This window comes from Manihot esculenta, chromosome 17 (genome assembly GCF_001659605.2).
Source record: "Manihot esculenta cultivar AM560-2 chromosome 17, M.esculenta_v8, whole genome shotgun sequence".
In the NCBI taxonomy this organism is placed as follows: Eukaryota; Viridiplantae; Streptophyta; class Magnoliopsida; order Malpighiales; family Euphorbiaceae; genus Manihot; species Manihot esculenta.
The window spans coordinates 11,233,326-11,255,140 of record NC_035177.2 but is presented as its reverse complement, the minus strand read 5'-3'; the positions used below and the strand labels follow the sequence as shown (position 1 = coordinate 11,255,140).

At 36.8% G+C, this 21,815-nt stretch overlaps 1 protein-coding gene across 3 annotated transcripts in view; it reads left to right on the top strand.

Annotated features, from left to right (window-relative positions):
• Positions 1-21,557, top strand: part of LOC110604465 — a 45,230-nt gene extending 23,673 nt beyond the window's left edge. For 2 of the 3 annotated variants that reach the window (XM_021742636.2, XM_021742637.2), the window contains exons 17-23: positions 292-526; positions 17,166-17,354; positions 17,424-17,710; positions 18,552-18,759; positions 18,842-19,081; positions 19,540-19,625; positions 21,137-21,557. In XM_021742636.2, the coding sequence (XP_021598328.1) occupies positions 292-526; positions 17,166-17,354; positions 17,424-17,710; positions 18,552-18,759; positions 18,842-19,081; positions 19,540-19,625; positions 21,137-21,293 (1,402 nt within the window). In that variant the 3' untranslated portion in view covers positions 21,294-21,557. The remainder of the gene's footprint in view (positions 1-291; positions 527-17,165; positions 17,355-17,423; positions 17,711-18,551; positions 18,760-18,841; positions 19,082-19,539; positions 19,626-21,136) is intronic. The other variant, XM_021742638.2, reaches the window with a different exon arrangement.
• The last annotated feature ends 258 nt before the right edge of the window (positions 21,558-21,815 follow it).

Genomic DNA, 21,815 nt, shown 5'->3' with positions numbered 1-21,815 from the left:
GACCACAACCATTACACTGTTGGATGTAACTGCTTGTAATGCAATCACAATTTAAAGCCTTGATCTTCAGTTTACTTTTTTTAATTATTTTTTTTATCTTTAGTTTTTTCCCATTCTTGTTCTGATATTGTTTTAACATTAAGCCATCTATGAGCCTAATGGCTACGAGTACACTATGAAGTCTATGAAGACTTCGATTTGAAGTTTAGAGTAAGATTAGAAGCACAAACGAGCGTAGCAGATAACTGTTTCATGCAATTTTTAATAATGGCTAGCCTTCTTGATCTGCAGGTATGAAGATGCTTTTAACAGATTTATTGATGAGATAAACTCTGTTGCTGCATATGATTGGTGGGAAGGTTCAGTCCACAGCATACTTTCTGTGCTTGCCTATCCTTGTGCCTGGTCTTGGAAACAGTGGCGTCGGAGGAATAAAATTCACCGACTTCAGGAATATGTCAAATCTGAGTATGACCATTCTTGTCTCCGCTCTTGCCGATCACGAGCTCTTTATAAAGGGATGAAGGTTTGACTTCCTATGCTTTCTTACCTTTTAGCAGCAATTTCATTAATACTTAAAACTTCACTTCTTACATGTCTTTCTTTTCTGGGTAGCGAGTACACTTAGAACACTATGAAATTTTTGTCCCCTTAATACCTGAAAATAGAATTCTCCTTACCATTAATCCAATATTTTAAAAATTCTTCATAGAAGAACATTAGGGGTGAGCATTCAGTCGGTTCGGTTCAAAACAGAACTGAACCGGAAAAACTGAAAACCGAATTTCTTAAAATTATAAAATTGAACCGAACCGATTAAAGAGGATAACTGAATTATATCGAACTGAAAAAATCGGTTTGATTCAGTTCAGATATTCGGTTTCTTGCTTTTCATCAACTGAACAAAAGCATCATTTGCAGTAAAATTTAATTAGCAGCAAACCCATCCACGATTGGTTTAACAAATTTATATATATATATATATATAAATTCGTCTCATTATCAACAATGCAAATGCAGAATTGCAAAATCTACAAACAGTATCGCAAAGCCTAATAACGTTATTAAATTTCCAATCACAACTCAAAAAGTTTAATACAAATCCAGAAATTACACCCAAATCCATAAATTTGCCTTGTATATCATAGAACACAAACCACAAAATAAGAACTTAAGACCATAAAACCCCAGGTCCACAAATGTGACAAGTCATATTGAAATCCACAAATCTCCCGTGGATATTGTAGAATACAGACCAGTGAGACTGTAGATGACAGAATACACCATCGACTAACTTCACAGCTTCCGATGACAACCAATGATGAAACCAATGAGAGCATGAGTGACCATAGTTTCAAATCGCAATCGCGGCCGCGTTCGCAGTCGCAGTCGCATGTAACAGAAACATGTCTGTAACGGTCATAACATAACGGTAACAGCCTGTTGCAACGCAAATTTTTTGGAAAAATTTGTAAAGTTCATGAAATTAAAATATATTGAAAGATATAATGAAAATTAAGTTATACAACTTAATAATAAGTACAAATATATCAAATAAACATAAAATACATAAATTTTAAACATTACATATAGTAGCTTACCTCAATTATTACTATCAGAATGATCGTTTAGGGTAGGTTTTTGAGTAGAAATTTAAGTATATAAGCTGCTATCAAAAAATTTAAGAGAAATATGACAGTTTTTAGCTTGAAAAGTTGAAATGGAGGCTGGAAATAAGTATGGAAGAATGGAAGAACGCTAGAGTCTAGAGCCAGAGTCTGGACTCTGGAGAAGTGGAGAGAGTGCTGGATGGAGGACTGCTTGGCTTGCTGGTTGTGGCAAAGACACAAAGTAGTAGAGTAAAGAAAGAGTAAAGGCCAAAGAGAAGTAGAGAAATCAGTTTTTTTCCCCCTTCAATAATGTATACAAAGGCTGGTGTTGGACTACTGGTAAGGAAAGTAGCGGCCGTTATGGCCGTTACATCACGGCCGATAATGGCCATTACCTTTGCGTAATGGCCATAACGGCCATTACAACAACAAAATTTTCCAGCCGTTATTTACAGGCTTTAACGGCCACGGCTGGTTCAAAAACCTATAAATAATGGCCGTTACGTTATTTAAAACCATGTGAGTGACGGCGAGAGAGAACATTTGATCGAGCGTGAGAGTGAGAGCGAAGGCAAGGGCAACTGCGAGCATGAGCGTGAGTAAGAGAGAGGCAACAACGATATTGGCAAGGATAAGGCAATCGACAGTCAAGAGAGGTGATAGAAGAAAACAATCGACCGAGACAAAAGAATGAGGAGGAAGCTAGGGTTTGAGCTTAAAGTTATTGTTGACTTATTTGCTAATCCTAATTGATTCTAGGGATATGATTTGATTTGATTTGATTAGGATCCTTAATTATCTCTGTAATTATTATTTAATTATTTGCTTCCTGTTTAGATATATTTCTTTGTGTATAAATAGTCATATAAATCAATTGTAAAGATTAAGAGTGAAATACAAGAATTCTCTAAATTTTCTCAAAATTCTTCATGGTATCAGAGCCTTTTCCTGATTTTAGGGTTTAAATTTAATTTTTTCCTCTTTAGGGTTTCAAAACCCTAGATCTATCTTTTTTTGGTATTTAAGAGCCTTTCCTCTTCTCACCGCCGGCACCAAGACTGTCGTCGGTCGATTGCCAGCTCCGATGCCGAAAAAGCCCGCACGTGAGGCTCACGCGCCTCCCTTTCCCGGTGCGTGACCAATCGCCTGACGCTGCTTTGCGGCTCTGATCACTTCAGCGACTATTCCGACCATCTTTCCGGCCTTCCTGTCCCGCTACCCGGTCTTTTGGTGAATTGATTGGGCTCTCTTGTGTGTACAACCTTGGGTACCTCCTATTATTTCACGGTTCACAAATCTTTACCATGGTAGAAGGTAAAAGGGTCTTGATTCCTAACTCTGATTCCTCGTCCTCTGGTGCCACATCTAACTTTGTAAAGTCAGGTAATGCTTCCTCTCTTAATAATGTTCCATGGATTATCGATTCTGGTGCGAATAGACACATGACAGGCTCTTCTAAAGGCTTTCTCAATTATTTTCCTTCTCTAACCAAAGATAGTGTTAGAATTGCTGATGGCTCTTTTACTCCCATATCCAGAATAGGTTCTGTTATTTGCACATCCAACATTAAATTATCATCTGTCCTTCATGTTCCCCACTTTCTTGTCAACCTTTTATCTGTCAGTGCTATTACCAATGCCCTTAATTGTAAAATTGAATTCTTTCCTGATCATTGTGTTATTCAGGATCTTCACACAGGAAAGAGGATTGGCTATGGCAGGCTACATGATGGCTTATATATGTTGGAGGGTGATCCAGGTTCTTTGATATCTCAAGCCTGTTTTGGAGAAAATAAGGATATCAATCAGGAAATAATACAGCGGCACAGACGGTTAGGGCATCCATCATTTTTTGCCTTAGAAAAACTTTATCCTAATTTGTTTGCTAGAACTCAGTTTAATTCTCTATTTTGTGATGCTTGTAAGTATGCTAAACACACTAGAACATCCTATCCTTTGAGTCATAATAAAAGTCAAATTCCTTTTGCGACTATTCATTCTGATGTTTGGGGCCTACTCAAACTGTCTCCTTGTCTGGTAATCGATGGTTTGTCACCTTTATTGATTGTTGCACTCGAATGACTTGGGTCTATTTGATTAAAGCTAAAAGTGATGTCTTTTCTTGTTTTCAATCCTTTCATAAGATGGTTTGTACTCAATTTGATACTAAGGTGAAAATTTTGAAAACCGACAATGGAAGAGAATACATGGATAGTAGCTTTTCTGCTTATTTGGAGAGTAATGGGATAGTACACTAGACTAGTTGTCCTTATACTAGTGCTCAAAATGGCGTTGCTGAGAGGAAAAATAGGCATCTATTGGAGGTAGCTCAATCTCTCATGTTCACCATGAATCTACCCAAAGCATATTAGGGAGATGCAATTCTTGCATCTGCTTATCTTATCAATAGAATGCCTCTCAAGACCCTTGACTTTATGAGTCCTTTGGCGGTTCTACAAGGGAAAAATTCATACGTTGTTCCACCAAAAGTATTTGGGTGTGTTTGCTTTGTCCATACTAGGACGACAGAAAAATTGGATCCCAAGGCTTGTTGGGTATTCTCCAATACAGAAGGGATACAAGTGTTATCATCCTCCCTCTAGGAAATACTTAGTATGGATGTTACCTTCCGAGAAACTGAACCCTACTTCAGTACCACCCACTCACCTCTTCAGGGGGAGAATAATGAGCAAGAAGAGATGATCCTGAATTCTGTGATTCTGATTGATATGGTTCAACTAGAAAGTTTGAGTTCTAGTAGACAGGGAGAGATGTCCAATCAGGGAGAGAGAATTGGTCGTTTGGACAAGCTATATTTGAGAAGGTATTCGAGGAGAGACAAGGCAGAAGAAGCCATTATGCAGTCTACTCAGAGTCGAAAATCTTCTCCTGGTGAGTTATGCAGTCATGAAGCTTCTTCTGGTGAGTTACCCACAACTCTTGAATGTTTCAATGACTTAGATAAACTTATTGCACAAAGAAAAGGGGTCAGATTTTGTACTAAACACCCTATTTCTAACTTTGTTTCTTATGAATCTTTATCTCCTTCCTACAGAGCCTTTGCTTTGTCTATTTCCTCTGTGTCTATTCCACAGGATTAGAAGAAAGCTCTTGCAGTTTCTAAATGGAAGAAAGCAATGATTGAAGAGATGAAAGCATTGGCTAAAAATGAGACTTGGGAGCTTGTCACTCTCCCACTTGGAAAGAAACTCGTTGGCTGTAAATGGGTGTTCACAGTGAAACACAAAGCTGATGGCACAATTAAACAGTTTAAGGCCAGATTGATTGCTAAAGGATTCACCCAAACCTATGGAGTGGATTACCAAGAGACATTTGCCCCAGTTGCAAAAATGAACTCAATCAGAGTTTTGTTATCCTGCACAGCCAACTTGGACTGGGACTTGCAACAGTTTGATGTGAAGAATGCTTTCCTCCATGGAGATTTAAGGGAAAAATGTTCATGGAAATTCCTCATGGGTTCGCTGATGAGAAGACACAAGGAAAGGTGTGCAGGTTAAAAAAGGCTTTGTATGGGCTAAAACAATCTCCTAGAGCTTGGTTTGACAGGTTTAGCAGAGCCATGATGTCCTTTGGTTACCAACAAAGCAATGCTGATCACACTTTGTTTATCAAACATTACAAGGGTAAGATCACCCTTCTTATTGTTTATGTTGATGATATAGTGATGACAGGCAATGACAAAGAGGAAATGACTCAACTAAAGAGGTTGTTAGCTCAGGAATTTGAAATCAAAGATCTAGAAAAACTGCAATATTTCCTAGGTATCGAGGTGGCTAGATCAGAAAAAGGAATTTTCATCTCCCAATGAAAGTACATTCTGGATCTGTTAGAAATTGGTATGATGGGGTGTAAACCAGCAGAATTTCCCATTGAAAGTAATCACAAGCTGGAAGCAGGAACTGGTGAGTCTGTGGATATTGGAAGATACTAGAGATTGGTAGGAAGGTTGATTTATCTCTCACACACTCGACCGGATATAGCCTATGCTGTTAGCTTAGTCAGCCAATTCATGCATGACCCTCACGAGACTTATATTGCTAAAGGATTCACCCAAACCTATGGAGTGGATTACCAAGAGACATTTGCCCCAGTTGCAAAAATGAACTCAATCAGAGTTTTGTTATCCTGCGCAGCCAACTTGGACTGGGACTTGCAACAGTTTGATGTGAAGAATGCTTTCCTCCATGGAGATTTAAGGGAAAAATGTTCATGGAAATTCCTCATGGGTTTGCTGATGAGAAGACACAAGGAAAGGTGTGCAGGTTAAAAAAGGCTTTGTATGGGCTAAAACAATCTCCTAGAGCTTGGTTTGACAGGTTTAGCAGAGCCATGATGTCCTTTGGTTACCAACAAAGCAATGCTGATCACACTCTGTTTATCAAACATCACAAGGGTAAGATCACCCTTCTTATTGTTTATGTTGATGATATAGTGATGACAGGCAATGACAAAGAGGAAATGACTCAACTAAAGAGGTTGTTAGCTCAGGAATTTGAAATCAAAGGTCTAGAAAAACTGCAATATTTCCTAGGTATCGAGGTGGCTAGATCAGAAAAAGGAATTTTCATCTCCCAATGAAAGTACATTCTGGATCTGTTAGAAACTGGTATGATGGGGTGTAAACCAGCAAAATCTCCCATTGAAAGTAATCAAAAGCTGGAAGCAGGAACTGGTGAGTCTGTGGATATTGGAAGATGCTAGAGATTGGTAGGAAGGTTGATTTATCTCTCACACACTCGACCGAATATAGCCTATGCTGTTAGCTTAGTCAGCCAATTCATGCATGACCCTCGCGAGACTTATATGCAAGCTGTACTTCGCATCTTAAGATACCTAAAGTGTGCGCCAGGGAAAGCGCTTCTTTACTCCAAACATGGTCACCTCCGAGTTGAAGCTTTTAAAGATGCAGATTGGGCAGGATCTCTCGATGACAGGAGATCCACCTCTGGCTACTGCACAGTTGTGGGAGGGAACCTTGTCACCTGGAGGAGCAAAAAACAAAGTGTTGTTGCTCGGTCAAGTGCTGAAGCAGAATACAGAGTAATGACCCAAGGTGTGTGTGAATTCTTATGGTTACAGAAGTTATTGGAGGAGTTGAGGTTGCTCGAGAAAGACAAGATAACTTTATATTGTGACAATAAAGCTGCTATAAGTATAGCACAAAATCCAGTCCAACATGACCGGACGAAGCACATTGAAATCGATCGGCACTTCATTAAAGAAAAATTAACAGACGGTGTCTTGAGCCTAGTTCATGTGACTTCTACTGGGCAACTTGCGGATGTATTTACTAAAGGGCTCAACAACAAAATCTACCATAATCTGATATGCAAGTTGGGCATGTGCGACATCTTTGCACCAACTTGAGGGGGAGTGTTGACTTATTTGCTAATTCTAATTGATTCTAGGGATATGATTTGATTTGATTTGATTAAGATTCTTAATTATCTATGTAATTATTATTTGATTATTTGCTTCCTGTTTAGATATAATTCTTTGTGTATAAATAGTCATATAAACCAATTGTAAATATTAAGAGTGAAATACAAGAATTCTCTAAATTTTTTCAAAATTCTTCAGTTATAAATTTATAGTAATTTTTCAATGGCTCATATTTCATAAAACTAAAATGGATGGATAGGATTAGATTGATATTAAATTAAAAATTAAAAATAAATAAAAAACAGGCCCTAGGATCAAACCCAAGGTCATTGAAATTGAAAAGCAATTGTCTGCCACTGTACCACAAGCGTCACAAATGTAAATAATAGGGTTCAAATCATCCTTATACGGTTCGGTTCAGTTACATTGAGTTTTCAATTTTTAAAACCGAACCAAACCTGTCAACTCGATTTTTTTAAAAATAAAACCAAACCGAATCGAATTTTTTAATAAATCGAACCCAATTTTTAATTCAATTTGATTCGGTCGGTTATTTCGGTTTGGAACGAACTCTGCGCACCCCTAAAGCCCTTCATTGTTTTTGCACTTTCGACTCATGGCATATTATGATTTTTGAATCATGTTTGCATCAATGAGAATTTCTTTTTTAAACATCTTTCATTAATACTGAAAACTTCACTTCTTACATTCTTTCTTTTCTGTGTGGGGAGTATACTTAAGACACTGGTGAAGAAGTTCCTAAGCACCTCTTTTTCCCTTATACGGTTATACTTATTAGAGTGAATATAATCTGTACATAATTAGAGGAGATTAGATAATCATAAACTTATTGATACTATTGATTGATAGAGGATTCTTAGTAGTTGTCTTAGTAAGGTCTTGTAATCTGTATATAACATAGTTATTTCAATAGAGAGATGCACTGAAATTGCTCAATTGTTTCTTGTCTTGTTACATGGTATCAGAGCATTGAGATTTAAAGGTCCTCTGTTTTTTTTTAGTATCTCGATAAAGAGAAATTGTTTGGTTGGATCACCAGAATCCAGTGCTCGTTTGGTCTCACCTTCGGCTTCCCAAGCGCGTAGGCGTGTTTCTGGCCATTCCTTGAAGCTCGGCGGTCGTCTTGTCGGCGAGTGGATCTCACGCACCATTTGAAGGTCGGCTCAATCTGTCATTCGCCGATGCGTTGAGGAGCGTGGCGAGCCTTCGGTTCCTGTTACGAGGTTGCCCCATGGTTTTCATCCAATCTCCAGCGGTGGATCTGTCATGGGACGCTGCTGTAGTTGGGTTTCTCCTTTATTGTGACTAAGCAAGTTCTAGATCCTCCATTCCTAATTTGTGTTTAAGCTTTTTTTAAGTTGGATTTTGTGTTTTAAGGCCTGATTTCATGTCTTGAAACATTGTGTGAAGTGAATTGGTGTTCTGTGCTACATTTTGGTTGAAATGGCTTCTGATAGTCAAATCCATATTACTGAAATTATCTCAACGCCTACCAAAATTAAAAACAATTGGTTGAAAGGGTCTACTCCAGTAGCTGCTATTGTTGAGATAGGTAAAACTTGCCTTATCTCCAGTCGCTACTACTATTGCTGAGACCGTTAAACCCACTTTTTCTATTACCCTATCATCTGTACTAAGTTTACTAATCTTGCTTTTAATTTAATCTCTGTGAGTAAACTTACTAAAAACCTAAATTGTTGTCTCATTTTTTCTTGATCATTATCTCATTCAGGATCTTGACGAAGTAGATTATTGGTAAACGACATGTATCTGGTGGTTTCAACATTTTGGATGCATGGGTGCTTTGGTCTGTTTGTTCCAGTATTGTCTCTGTTCGAAGCACATTGTCGGTTGGGACATCCTTCTTTATCGGTTTTGAAGAAGCTATGCCCTTAATTTCATAAGGTATCTTCACTAGAGTGTGAGTTGTGCCGTCTTGCAAAATATCATCGAAGCTCTTTAAGTCCTGTTGACTTATTTGCTAATCCTAATTGATTCTAGGGATTTGATTTGATTTGATTAGGATCCTTAATTATCTCTGTAATTATTATTTGATTATTTGCTTCCTGTTTAAATATGATTCTTTGTGTATAAATAGCCATGTAGACATATTGTACAAATCAAGAGTGAAATACAAGAATACTCAATATTCTTCCAAAAATCTTCATGGTATCAGAGCCTTTTTCCTGATTTTTTGGGTCAAATTCAATTTTTCCTCTTCAGGGTTTCAAAACCCTAAATTTACTTTTTTGGTACTAACCCATTTAGGAGCCCTTCACTCTCTCACCGCCGGCACCAGAAGAACCGCCGGACTGCCGCCGGCCGATCGACCAGCCCCGACGCCGGAAAAGCTTGCGCGTGAGGCTCACGCGCCACCTCTTCCCGGCGCGTGACCCGGCGCTTCCCGGCGCGTGACCCATCATCTGCCACTGCTTTGCTGCTCCGATCACTCCGGCGACGATTCCGATCATCTTTCCGGCCTTCCCGTGCTGCTACCCGGTCCTTTTGGTGAATCGATTGGGCTCTCTTGTGTGTACACCCTTGAATACCTCCTATTCTGTCACCGTTTATAAACCTTTACCATGACAGAAGGTAAAAGGGTGTCGATAGCAGAAGGTACAAGAATCTCGATTCCTAACTCTGATTCCTCATTCTTTAGTGCCACATCTGACGTTGTAAAGTCAGGTAATACTTCATCTCTCCATAATATTCCATGGATTATCGATTCTGGTGCGAATAGACACATGACAGGTTCGTCTAAAGGCCTTCTCAATTATTTTCCTTCCCTAACCAAAGATAGTGTCAAAATTGCTGATGGCTCTTTTACTCCCATATCCGGAACAGGTTCTGTTATTTGCACACCGAATATTAAAATATCATCTGTCCTCCATGTTCCCCACTTTCCTGTCAACCTTTTATCTGTTAGTGCTATCACCAATGCCCTTAATTGTAAAATTGAATTCTTTCCTGATCATTGTGTTATTCAGGATCTTCGCACAGGAAAGAGGATTGGCAATGGTAGACTGCATGATGGCTTATATATGTTGGAGGGTGATCCAGGTTCTTCGATATCTCAAGCCTGTTTTGGAGAAAATAAAGATGTCAATCAGGAAATAATACAGTGGCACAGACGGTTAGGACATCCATCATTCTTTGCCTTAGAAAAACTTTATCCTAATTTGTTTGCTAGAACTCAGTTTGATTCTCTATTTTGTGATGCTTGTGAGTATGCTAAACACACTAGAACATCCTATCCTTTGAGTCATAATAAAAGTCAAATTCCTTTTGCGACTATTCATTCTGATGTTTGGGGGCCTACTCAAACTGTCTCATTGTCTGGTAATCGATGGTTTGTCACCTTTATTGATTGTTGTACTCGAATGACTTGGGTCTATTTGATTAAAGCTAAAAGTGATGTCTTTTCTTGTTTTCAATCCTTTCATAAGATGGTTTGTACTCAATTTAATACTAAGGTGAAAATTTTGAGAACTGACAATGGAAGAGAATACATGGATAGTAGCTTTTCTGCTTATTTGGAGAATAATGGAATAATACACCAGACTAGTTGTCCTTATACTAGTGCTCAAAATGGCGTTGCTGAGAGGAAAAATAGGCATCTATTGGAGGTAGCTCGATCTCTTATGTTCACCATGAATCTACCCAAAGCATATTGGGGAGATGCAATTCTTGCATCTGCTTATCTTATCAATAGAATGCCTCTCAAGAACCTTGACTTTATGAGTCCTTTGGCGGTTTTACAAGGGAAGAATTCATACGTTGTTCCACCAAAAGTATTTGGGTGTGTTTGCTTTGTCCATACTAGGACGGCAGGAAAACTGGATCCCAAGGCCCTTAAATGTGTGTTTGTTGGATATTCTCCAACACAGAAAGGATACAAGTGTTATCATCCTCCCTCTAGGAAATACTTCGTTAGTATGGATGTTACCTTCCGAGAAACTGAACCCTACTTCAGTACCAACCCCTCACCTCTTCAGGGGGAGAATAATGAGCAAGAAGAGGTGATCCCGAATTCTGTGATTTTGAGTGATATGGTTCAACCAGAAAGTTTGAGTTCTAGTAGACAGGGGGAGATGTCCAATCAGGGAGAGAGAACTGGTCGTTTGGACAAGCCAGATTTGAGAAGGTATTCAAGGAGAGACAAGGCAGAAGAAGCCATTATGCAGTCTACTCAGAGTCAAGAATCTTCTCCTGGTGAGTTACCTAGTCATGAATCTTCTTCTGGTGAGTTACCCACAACTCTTTCTTCTGGTGAGTTACCCACAACTCTTGAATGTTTCAATGACTTAGATAAACCTATTGCACAAAGAAAAGGGGTCAGATCTTGCACTAAACACCCTATTTCTAACTTTGTTTCTTATGAATCTTTATCACCTTCCTATAGAGCCTTTGCCTTGTCTATTTCCTCTGTGTCTATTCCACAGGATTGGAAGAAAGCTCTTGCAGATCCTAAATGGAAGAAAGCAATGATTGAAGAGATGAAAGCATTGGCTAAAAATGAAACTTGGGAGCTTGTCACTCTTCCACCTGAGAAGAAACTCGTTGGCTGTAAATGGGTATTCACAGTGAAACATAAAGCTGATGGCACAATTGAACGATTTAAGGCCAGATTGGTTGCTAAAGGTTTCACCCAAACCTATGGAGTGGATTATCAAGAGACATTTGCCCCAGTTGCAAAAATGAATTCAATCAGAGTTCTGTTATCTTGCGCGGCCAACTTGGACTGGGACTTGCAACAGTTTGATGTGAAGAATGCTTTCCTCCATGGAGATTTAGAGGAAGAAGTATTCATGGAAATTCCTCCTGGGTTCGCTGATGAGAAGACACAAGGAAAGGTGTGCAAGTTAAAAAAGGCTTTGTATGGGCTAAAACAATCTCCCAGAGCTTGGTTTGACAGGTTTAGCAGAGCCATGATGTCCTTCGGTTACCAACAAAGCAATGCTGATCACACTCTGTTTATCAAACATCATAAGGGTAAGATCACCCTTCTTATTGTGTATGTTGATGATATAGTGGTGACAGGTGATGACAAAGAGGAAATGGCTCAACTAAAGAGGTTGTTAGCTCAGGAATTTGAAATCAAAGATCTGGGAAAACTGCAATATTTTCTAGGTATCGAGGTGGCCAGATCAGAAAAAGGAATTTTCATCTCTCAAAGAAAGTACATTCTGGATCTTTTGAAAGAAACTGGTATGATGGGGTGTAAGCCAGCAGAATCTCCCATTGAAAGTAACCACAAGCTGAAAGCAGGAACTGGTGAGTCCGTGGATATTGGAAGATATCAGAGATTGGTAGGAAGGTTGATTTATCTCTCACACACTCGACCGGATATAGCCTATGCTGTTAGCTTAGTCAGCCAATTCATGCATGACCCTCGCGAGACTCATATGCAAGCTGTACTTCGCATCTTGAGATACCTAAAGTCTGCGCCAGGGAAAGGGCTTCTTTATTCCAAACATGGTCATCTCCGAATTGAAAGTTTTACAGATGCAGATTGGGCAGGATCTCTCGATGACAGGAGATCCACATCTGGCTACTGCACAGTTGTGGGAGGAAACCTTGTCACTTGGAGGAGCAAAAAACAAAGTGTTGTTGCTCGGTCAAGTGCGGAAGCAGAATACAGAGCAATGGCCCAAGGAGTGTGTGAACTCTTATGGTTGCAGAAGTTATTGGAAGAGTTGAGATTGTCCGAGAGAGACAAGATAACCTTGTATTGTGACAATAAAGCTGCTATAAGTATAGCACAAAACCCAGTCCAACATGACCGAACGAAGCACATTGAAATTGATCGGCACTTCATTAAAGAAAAATTAACAGACGGTGTCTTGAGCCTAGTTCATGTGACTTCTACTGAGCAACTTGCGGATGTGTTTACTAAAGGGCTTAACAACAAGATCTATCATAATCTGATTTGCAAGTTGGGCATGTGTGACATCTTTGCACCAACTTGAGGGGGAGTGTTGACTTATTTGCTAATCCTAATTGATTCTAGGGATTTGATTTGATTTGATTAGGATCCTTAATTATCTCTGTAATTATTATTTGATTATTTGCTTCCTGTTTAAATATGATTCTTTGTGTATAAATAGCCATGTAGACATATTGTACAAATCAAGAGTGAAATACAAGAATACTCAATATTCTTCCAAAAATCTTCAAGTCCTAAAGCCAATAAACAAGCTAAGTTTGATTTTGAATTAGTTTATTCGGATGTTTGGTGACCATGTCCGATTGGGTCTAAGCTTGAATTCAAATATTTTATCAACTTTGTGGATGATTTTTTCTAGATTGACTTGGATTTAATTTCTGAATCATTGTTCGGAAGTGTTTTCTCATTTTTCTACCTTTTGTACTGAAATCAAATCAATTTAATGTTTCTATGCAAATTTTGCTAAGCAATAATGCTAAAGAATATATGTCAGAATCATTCCAGGCTTACATGATTCAAAATGGTATTTTTCACCGATCGTCACGTGTTGATACACCCGCTCAAAATGGGGTAGCTGAAAGGAAGATTCGACATCTCTTTGAAGCTACTCGAGCTCTGCTATTTGAAATGCAAGTTTCTAAGCCATTCTAGACTGATACTGTCTCTATTGCATGCTTTCTCGTTAATCGCATGCCCTCTCTAGTACTAAATGGTGATACCCCCTATAATGTCCTATTTCCTAAGAAGTAGCAGCACTTGTTATGTTTGGATGTCAGACCTCATGTGACCATGGTTTTAAATAACTGCCGTTACGTTATGTAACGGCCGTTATGTAACGGCCGTTATGGGGGGGCCGTTACCCGTTATCCCGTTATATAATGGCCCTCCTGATTTGCATGCGTAACGGCCGTTACGGCCATTACGTAACAGTAACGGCCATTACCGACCGTTACGTAACGGTAACGGCCGTTACCAATAATTAAAATTCTTTTATTTCTTTTATTTTTTCTCCCTATTCTCATTTTCATTAGTTTCTACACTCTTCAGCAGCTTCAAAGACTATATTTTTTAAGTTTTCTCTTCCCTTTCTCTTTCAAATTTCAGTCTTCCTTGCATATTTCTCATATAAACTTAGATCCATTATAAACTACTCTATTTCCAAGCTTATTTCTTCTAAAAAGTTAGTTAAATTTTATCTATTTTAGTTTTTAATTGTTGTTTTTTTCCTTTTTTTGTAAGTTTTTGTGGATTAAAGTGTTAGTTTTGAGTTAAAATTATAATTTGAGCTATTAGTTTACTCGATCTATAAAGATTATGTTGATTTTTCTTATTTTAAACTATATATTTATGAACTTTGCAAGTTTTTTAAAAAAATTTGCGTAGCGCCAGGCCGTTACCGTTACGTTACGGCCGTTATAGGTCTGTTTCCGTTATCCACGACCACGGCCTCGAACGTGGCCGCGACCGCGATTTAAAACCATGCATGTGACTAAACTTGATTCTAAGACTTTGAAGTGTGTTTTTTTGGGATATTTTTGCTTTCAGAAGGGAGTATCGGTGTTATTCTCTAGAGCTTAACAAATATCTGGTCTCAACAGATGTAACCTTTTCTGAGCAAATTCATTTTTTTGCTGCTGTACAGAACTCTACTAGTGGAGTGGAGGACAATGAGTGACTCATCTATTGATTTACCCCTGGCAAGAAGGCTATAGGCTATAAATGGGTTTTGCTGTCAAAGTCAATCCAGATGGTTTTGTAGCGAGGCTTAACGTCCGTCTCGTTTCAAAAGGCTACGCCCAAACCTATGGCATTGACTATTCTAACACTTTTTCTCATGTGGCTAAAATGACCTCAGTTCGCTTGTTCATCTCCTTGGCTGCTTCTCATCATTGGCCTTTACACTATTTAGATATCAAAATTGTATTTTTACATGGTGATCTCCAAAAGATGCATATGGAGCAACCATCTGAGTTTGTTGATCAAGGGAGTATGAAAAAGTTTGTAGTTTGAAAAAATCTTTGTATGGATTAAAGCAAAGTCCCCATGCATGGTTTGGCAAGTTGAGTGAAGTTGTTCAATAATTTGGGTCAAAAAAAAAAAGCAAGTGTAACCACTCAGTCTTTTATAGAAATTCAAATACTGGTATTATCCTCCTTGTTGTGTATGTTGATGATATTGTCATTTCAGGGAATGATAGTGTAGGGATCTATTCTCTCAAATCCTTCTTCCATGCGAGTTTTCATACCAAAGACTTAGGTCAGCTTAAGTGTTTCTTGGGAGTCGAAGCCTTGAGGAGTAAAAACGAAACTTTTCAATTTCAAAGGAAGTATGTCCTTGACTTACTTGTAGAAACTGACAAGTTGGGAGCTAAACCCTGTACCACACTAATGATTCATAATATATGTCTTAGAAAAGATAATGGCCATCCTATGGTGACCCAGAGAGTTACAGGAAGGTGGTTGGAAAATTAAACTATTTTATGGTGATGACTCGTTCAGATATTACTTTTGCAGAAAGCATTGTAAGCTAGTTTATGTCTACACCTACAATGAAATATAGGGCTGCTCTAGAACAAATTCTATGTTATTTAAAAAGGATCTCTGGACTCGGTATACTCGATCGTGGGCACACTACAGTCGAGTGTTTTTCAGATACTGTGTTTTTATTGGAGGAAATCTAGTGTCTTAGAAAAGTAAAAAGAAAAATGTGGTATCCAAATCCAGTGCCGAGTCAGAATAGTGTCATGGCTCGATCCACTTGTGAGATTTTGTGATAAATCATTTGCTGGAAGAAGTTGGTTTGGATGTTGCTTCACATGCGAAACTTTGGGCTTATAATTAAACTGCTTTTCACATTGCTTCCAACTCAGTATACCATGAACGAACTAAACATATTGAAATTGATTGCCATTTCATCCGTGAGAAAATTCAAGAAAAGTTAATTTCCACCGGTTATGTGAAGATAGGAGAACAATTGGATGATCTATTCAATAAAACTTTAAATGGACCTCGAATAGAATATCTTTATAACAAGTTGGGCATGATAAATGTCTATGTTTTAATTTGAGGGAAGTGTTGGAGTGAACATAATTTGTACATAATTAAAGGAGATTATATAATTATAGGCTAATTGATACTATTGATTCTAATTGGTACTATTGATTGATAGAAAATTCTAGCAAGCCTTGTAATCTGTATATAAAGTATAAACACAGATATTTCAATAGAGAAGATACACAAAAATTGCTCAATTGTTCCTTGTCTTATTACAATACCTGAAAATAAATTCTCCTTGCCATTAATCTGATTTTTAAAAAATTCTTCATAGAAGAATATCCAACTCTTTACTGTTTTTGCACTTTCAACTCTTGGCATATTTTGAATCATGTTTGCATCAATGAGGGAGGTCATTTAAGATGATTTGATCTTGTCCAACATGGAGTGCCAAATGCCCTAGTATGGAAGTGTAAGGATAGACCTAAGATGACGTGGATGGAAGGAGTATAGGATTTATAGATCTTGAATGTTAATGTTGACATAGTGTCTACAAATCTAAATGGCATCAAAAGATCCATAGCCAACCCCAACTATTTTGAGATTAAAACTTAGTTGTTATTATTATTTGTGTCAAATAGCTGTTTATCTACTACAAGTGTATATAATTTTTCAAGGATTATTAATTTTCTGCAATATTACTTGGTGGTGTCAGATGGAATTTAAAAGTTTGGGTGTTTTAGCATGAACTAGATTTAGATGACTATATATATATGTATATATTGTGAAGGTGTTTATAAGTATTTATCCCTGTTTGTTTTTCCTGCACTAACTCAATGTAGGCTTTTGATTTTGTAGTTTCCTAGTGAATCATATTGTTTTGAAACGATTTTTTCTTCTTGTCATTTTTGCTAGATTAGCGGTTTGTACAACTGTCAAATTGAAAAGCAACTACTTTTTTTTTTTTCCTTCAAACTCACAAGTTCAAGAGCGTCCAGCATCTGTTAGAACTAGGCAGCTAGCATTTCTTCTGTAAATTCTTGCATGGTCTTGTCTTATCTTATCAACATATATTTCACCTATGGAATTTGCTATTGGACTTTCTTTGTTTTGGAAGGATTTTTCATTGATTTCCTTTTCTATTCTTTCTCTGGAATTCTCATCGTCTTTACATGAGTGGCAATTGATGCAGGTTGGAGCAACACCAGATTTGATGGTTGCATACATAGATTTTTTCCTTGGTGGGGATGAGAAACGCTTAGATATTGTATCTATAATACAAAAGAGATTCCCCATGTGCATAATTTTTGGTGGGGATGGGAGCTATATGTCCCCTTATAGTCTTCATAGTGACACATTGCTGACTAATCTTCTTGGACAGGTATGACTTGACATAACTTCATAACTCTTTCTAAAATTCATCTGATAAGCAGAAATATGTCATTTCCAGCATGTCCCAGCTTCTGTCTGGAATCGTTTGGTGGCTGGTTTAAATGCTCAGTTGAGGACTGTGAGGCATGGCTCTATCCGTTCTGCATTGCTCCCAGTCATTGATTGGATCAGTAGTCATGCAAATCCCCAACTTGACTTCCATGGGGTTAAGATAGATCTTGGATGGTTCCAAGCTACTGCATCTGGTTACTATCAGTTGGGTATCTTGGTAATGGTTGGTGAACATTCTTTTTACAGTATGAACCAGTCTGATTTGTTAGATAGAAGCAATGATGAATGCATAAGGTAAATAACTGGCATCTATTAGATTATTTTTAACTGGATCATCTATTTATGTTTAATTTGGAGCTTTTGGAAATATGGATACAACCTGTCATGAATTTTTTATTTTTTAGTGGGATTATTCTTGAACTCAAATTGTGACTGGAATTATCCATTCATTTTGTCCACAATTTTCCTGTGCTCCTTTTGTTGGTATTACCTCTTCTCACGGTCAAATTTTCATAAAATGATAAAATTATTCTCGCCCAACTTTTTCAATTTATTAAAATTCAAAGTACAATCAACAAAATTTAGAGTATAACTAATAACATGTTTGATTAATTTTAACTTTTTTTCAGATAAATCATTGATAATATGGCTAATTTGTGTTTAATTATTATGATTTTTATGAGTTCAAGTGTTAAATAGGTTACGATTTTAGTTAAGGCGTTCAATGAGCTAATCTCAACTAGTAAAGGGGTGTAAGTATATATTGAGCCTTCAAAATTTGTCATACATTAAGAGATGGTCCCAAGATCAAGTACCAAAACCAAGCAACTACATTTTGAGCACAACTTTACCTAACAAAGTTGAGTTAGTTTGGTTGATCAGTTATTGAATAGCCCAACTTTAGTCTTCATTAGAGATGATTCAGATAAGGAAACTTTCGAGGCACAATATCAGATGTATTTCATAAATATTGTTGCAAATGTGTTAATATAATAATAGCTCTGATTATAGAGATATCAGTTTAGGCTTCTTCATAGAATTATGGTCTTGTAACAAACTTCAACAAAATTATGGGCTTTTCTTCTTGAGTTAAGTTGTTTGAACTTATTCTGAACTTATATTGACCATTTTCTAGGAAGAATGCCTTGTGTACGAGCAAAAGTTTAAAGCAACTACAGCAGGATCGTCCGTACATGAGTCAAGTTTTGTCTCGTAAAAAGATGACTGGAGGAATCAATGGTGGTCTCATAAATGATGCAACTTTGAAATCTTTGGAGTTTAGAAGGGACTTTCTCTTTCCATTTTCTCTCTTACTGCACAATACAAGACCTGTTGGAAGACAGGTACTTATATACTTAGGTCTCCTTAGCAGGTTGATTATCTTGTTAATTTTTATCATCTAATGCCTGATTGTTTTTGTTTCAGGACACGCTTCAGCTTTTCATAACTATCATCCTTTTGGCAGATCTTTCTGTTACCCTTCTTGCTTTACTTCAGTTCTATTGGATTTCTCTTGGTGCTTTCCTTGCTGTCCTCCTCATTCTTCCTCTATCTTTGCTTTCGCCATTTCCAGCTGGCTTGAATGCCTTATTCAGCAGAGAACCTAGAAGAGCTTCACTTTCTCGTATATATGCATTGTGGAATGCCACATCTCTGTCCAACATTGTAAGTTATATTAATTGTGCAGTATGTTTTCCAATTAAGTTTGTCTAATCTCAATATACATTTGGCGAGGCATTTATCACATTCTCAAAAATTTCTTTTAAGAAAAAATGGATTGGTTCTAACTCATAGCTTGGCTTTGTAAGGAGCACATTATCATTCCCAAACTAATATGGTAATTTGATACACCTTTCATGCCCATGACCAAACGCTTAGAGCATGAAAAAAATTACGGGAGGATTTGATATCATGCTTAACTCACTCCAAAAGTTAGTCCAAGAGGAAGGATTGCCCAAGTCAAAAATAAAGAGCACATTACTCATTTAATAAAATTGAATATGGAAGCCACGTTGAGCTATGGAAGCCCCCAAAATCTGGCTGCAAATGCCAGGGTCCTTGTTTCATAAGTTACTTTATTTAGTTGACTTAATAAGCAGTGACCCTTGAGTTGCTTTTTGCAGGCTGTGGCCTTCATCTGTGGCATAGTTCATAGTGGATTTTCTTCTTTCCAGCCACCTGATAAGGAAAACAAATGGAACATTAGAAGGTGAGATGTTATAATTTAGTTAGCTTGAAACATATAATTACAAAAAACTATCTTATGGTTTGGTGCCTTTTTCAAGTAGAGTCTTGCAATTTAATTTGCAATAAAAGAGTCACGTGGTTTCACTCCGTTAGCAAAGTGAAACTTTTCTATTTAACACCATTAATAAATGCAAACATGGCACTTAAATATTAATTAAAAGTAATTTTTAATTAGGATAAATTACATTTTAATTTTTAAAATTTTATAAAACATATAATTTAGTTTAGAAATTTATAAATTTAGTTATAAAGTTTTATTTTATAAATGATATAGTTCCTCTAGTTATAATTCATCCCTATCTTCTTACAACTTGGTCCCTAAATATTATAATTATTTACAAATAAGTACTTATATATTTTTTTCAAATTAATCTCACATGTTTATTAAATTTAATATTTTATGTTTAGAAATATATTAATAAAATAAAAATTAAATCTAGAATCTTGACACAATATGCATCTAAATTTAAGTCCAAAGAGTTCTTTCTTGTCTAACTTTTCCCTTCTCAATAATTTTTTTTTATATGAATTAGGACGAAAAAATGAGATATCAAAATTTTTTTATCTTATTTTTATTTTATTGTTCTTCATATGTAAGATATTAAAATTTAATAAATAGAGAGATTGATTTGTAAATAGAAGGACTTATAGTAATTATAATTTTTAGGGACCAAATTATAAAAATATAGGGATTAATTTCAATTAAAAATATAAAGTTTAAATTAAGGAATTATTTTATTAATCAAACAAAATTTAATGAATTAAATTAAAAACTACAGAGATTAAAATGTAACTTTTAAATATCAGGGAGTAAATTATTTATCAGTGATAGTTAACAGTGTTAGGAAAAACCTCACTTTGCTAACGGCGTAAAGGTACAAGATCCTTTTTGTTATAAATTAAAATATAGGACTCCACTTGAAAATGTGTTAAATCCCAGAATATAGGTCACCCTTGACCACTGATAGCCACCACAGGTCATTGACAGCAGGTGGTGGCTGCAACAATTTATATTTTTTAGGTACTTTTTCTTCTTATATTCAACAATGAAATAGTAAAAAATTTGAAAATTTCATTATCTAAGCAATCCTACAGTATTATAAGTCAAAAGGAAATCAACAATTTTCAATATTCTACAGATAGAAAATAATTTCCCTTTGTTTTTCATCATTGAAACCAGAAACAGTAGAAATCAGTTTATTAGCAAATTTGATCTTCCCTTCCCACCCGGTTCATTAGGTGCAGGAAGTGAACTAACGTGGCAACATAGTATTTCACAATCTGTTTCCATAAATATGGTGAATAAGTTTTAATTGAATCCCCTTATTATTGCCCAAGCATGTGGGTGTCATATAGTTCAATTTTATGCATGCTGATTAGGGAAATTTAGCCTTTATTGTTCATTTCCTTTAGAAGTTTGACTAATTTATCCTTGCACAAACTTAAAAGACTTATAACCACGTTTACCAACAGAGAGGACGATAAATGGTGGCTGTTGCCAACAATCCTTTTGCTATTGAAATCAATTCAAGCTCGTTTTGTCGATTGGCACATTGCTAATCTAGAAATGCAAGACTTCTCTTTGTTCTGCCCAGATCCAGATGCTTTTTGGGCCCATGAATCCACTTGATTTCAATGTTCAACGACTGTTATCTGGACTAGTCAATGTTAAAAAGAAGTGGCTTTTATCTTCTGCTTCATCCCAGGTGTGATTGCTTTGCTGTGTAAATTTGTTCTCACTTTGTGTAAAGCATTGGTTATAGCTTGTTCAGCTTTTCTCCTCCTGTAAAGTATGGTAGAGTTGGTCATAGCAAATTTCTCATTTCATTGTCTATAGAAACTACACTGGGTTGATATTATTTAAGAAAAAAAATTTTGGCGTTCGTCTTTGTTACTCTGAGTGGTGCAATGAACTTTATTAAGTATTCCATTGCTGTCAATGCCTCGGATATGAACGATCTTCAAGGAGAATTTATTGGCAATGCCTTGGATATGAAGTGTTGCTTTTAAGGAGAATTTACGGGCTTCGCCTTTGATCCATTTTAGGAGACCCTACGTGAATGTATGCAAGGTAATAATAAATGGACATATATACAAGTAGTTTCCATAACATTATAACTATCTTTATGACTACCTTAATCTTCTTTTTATT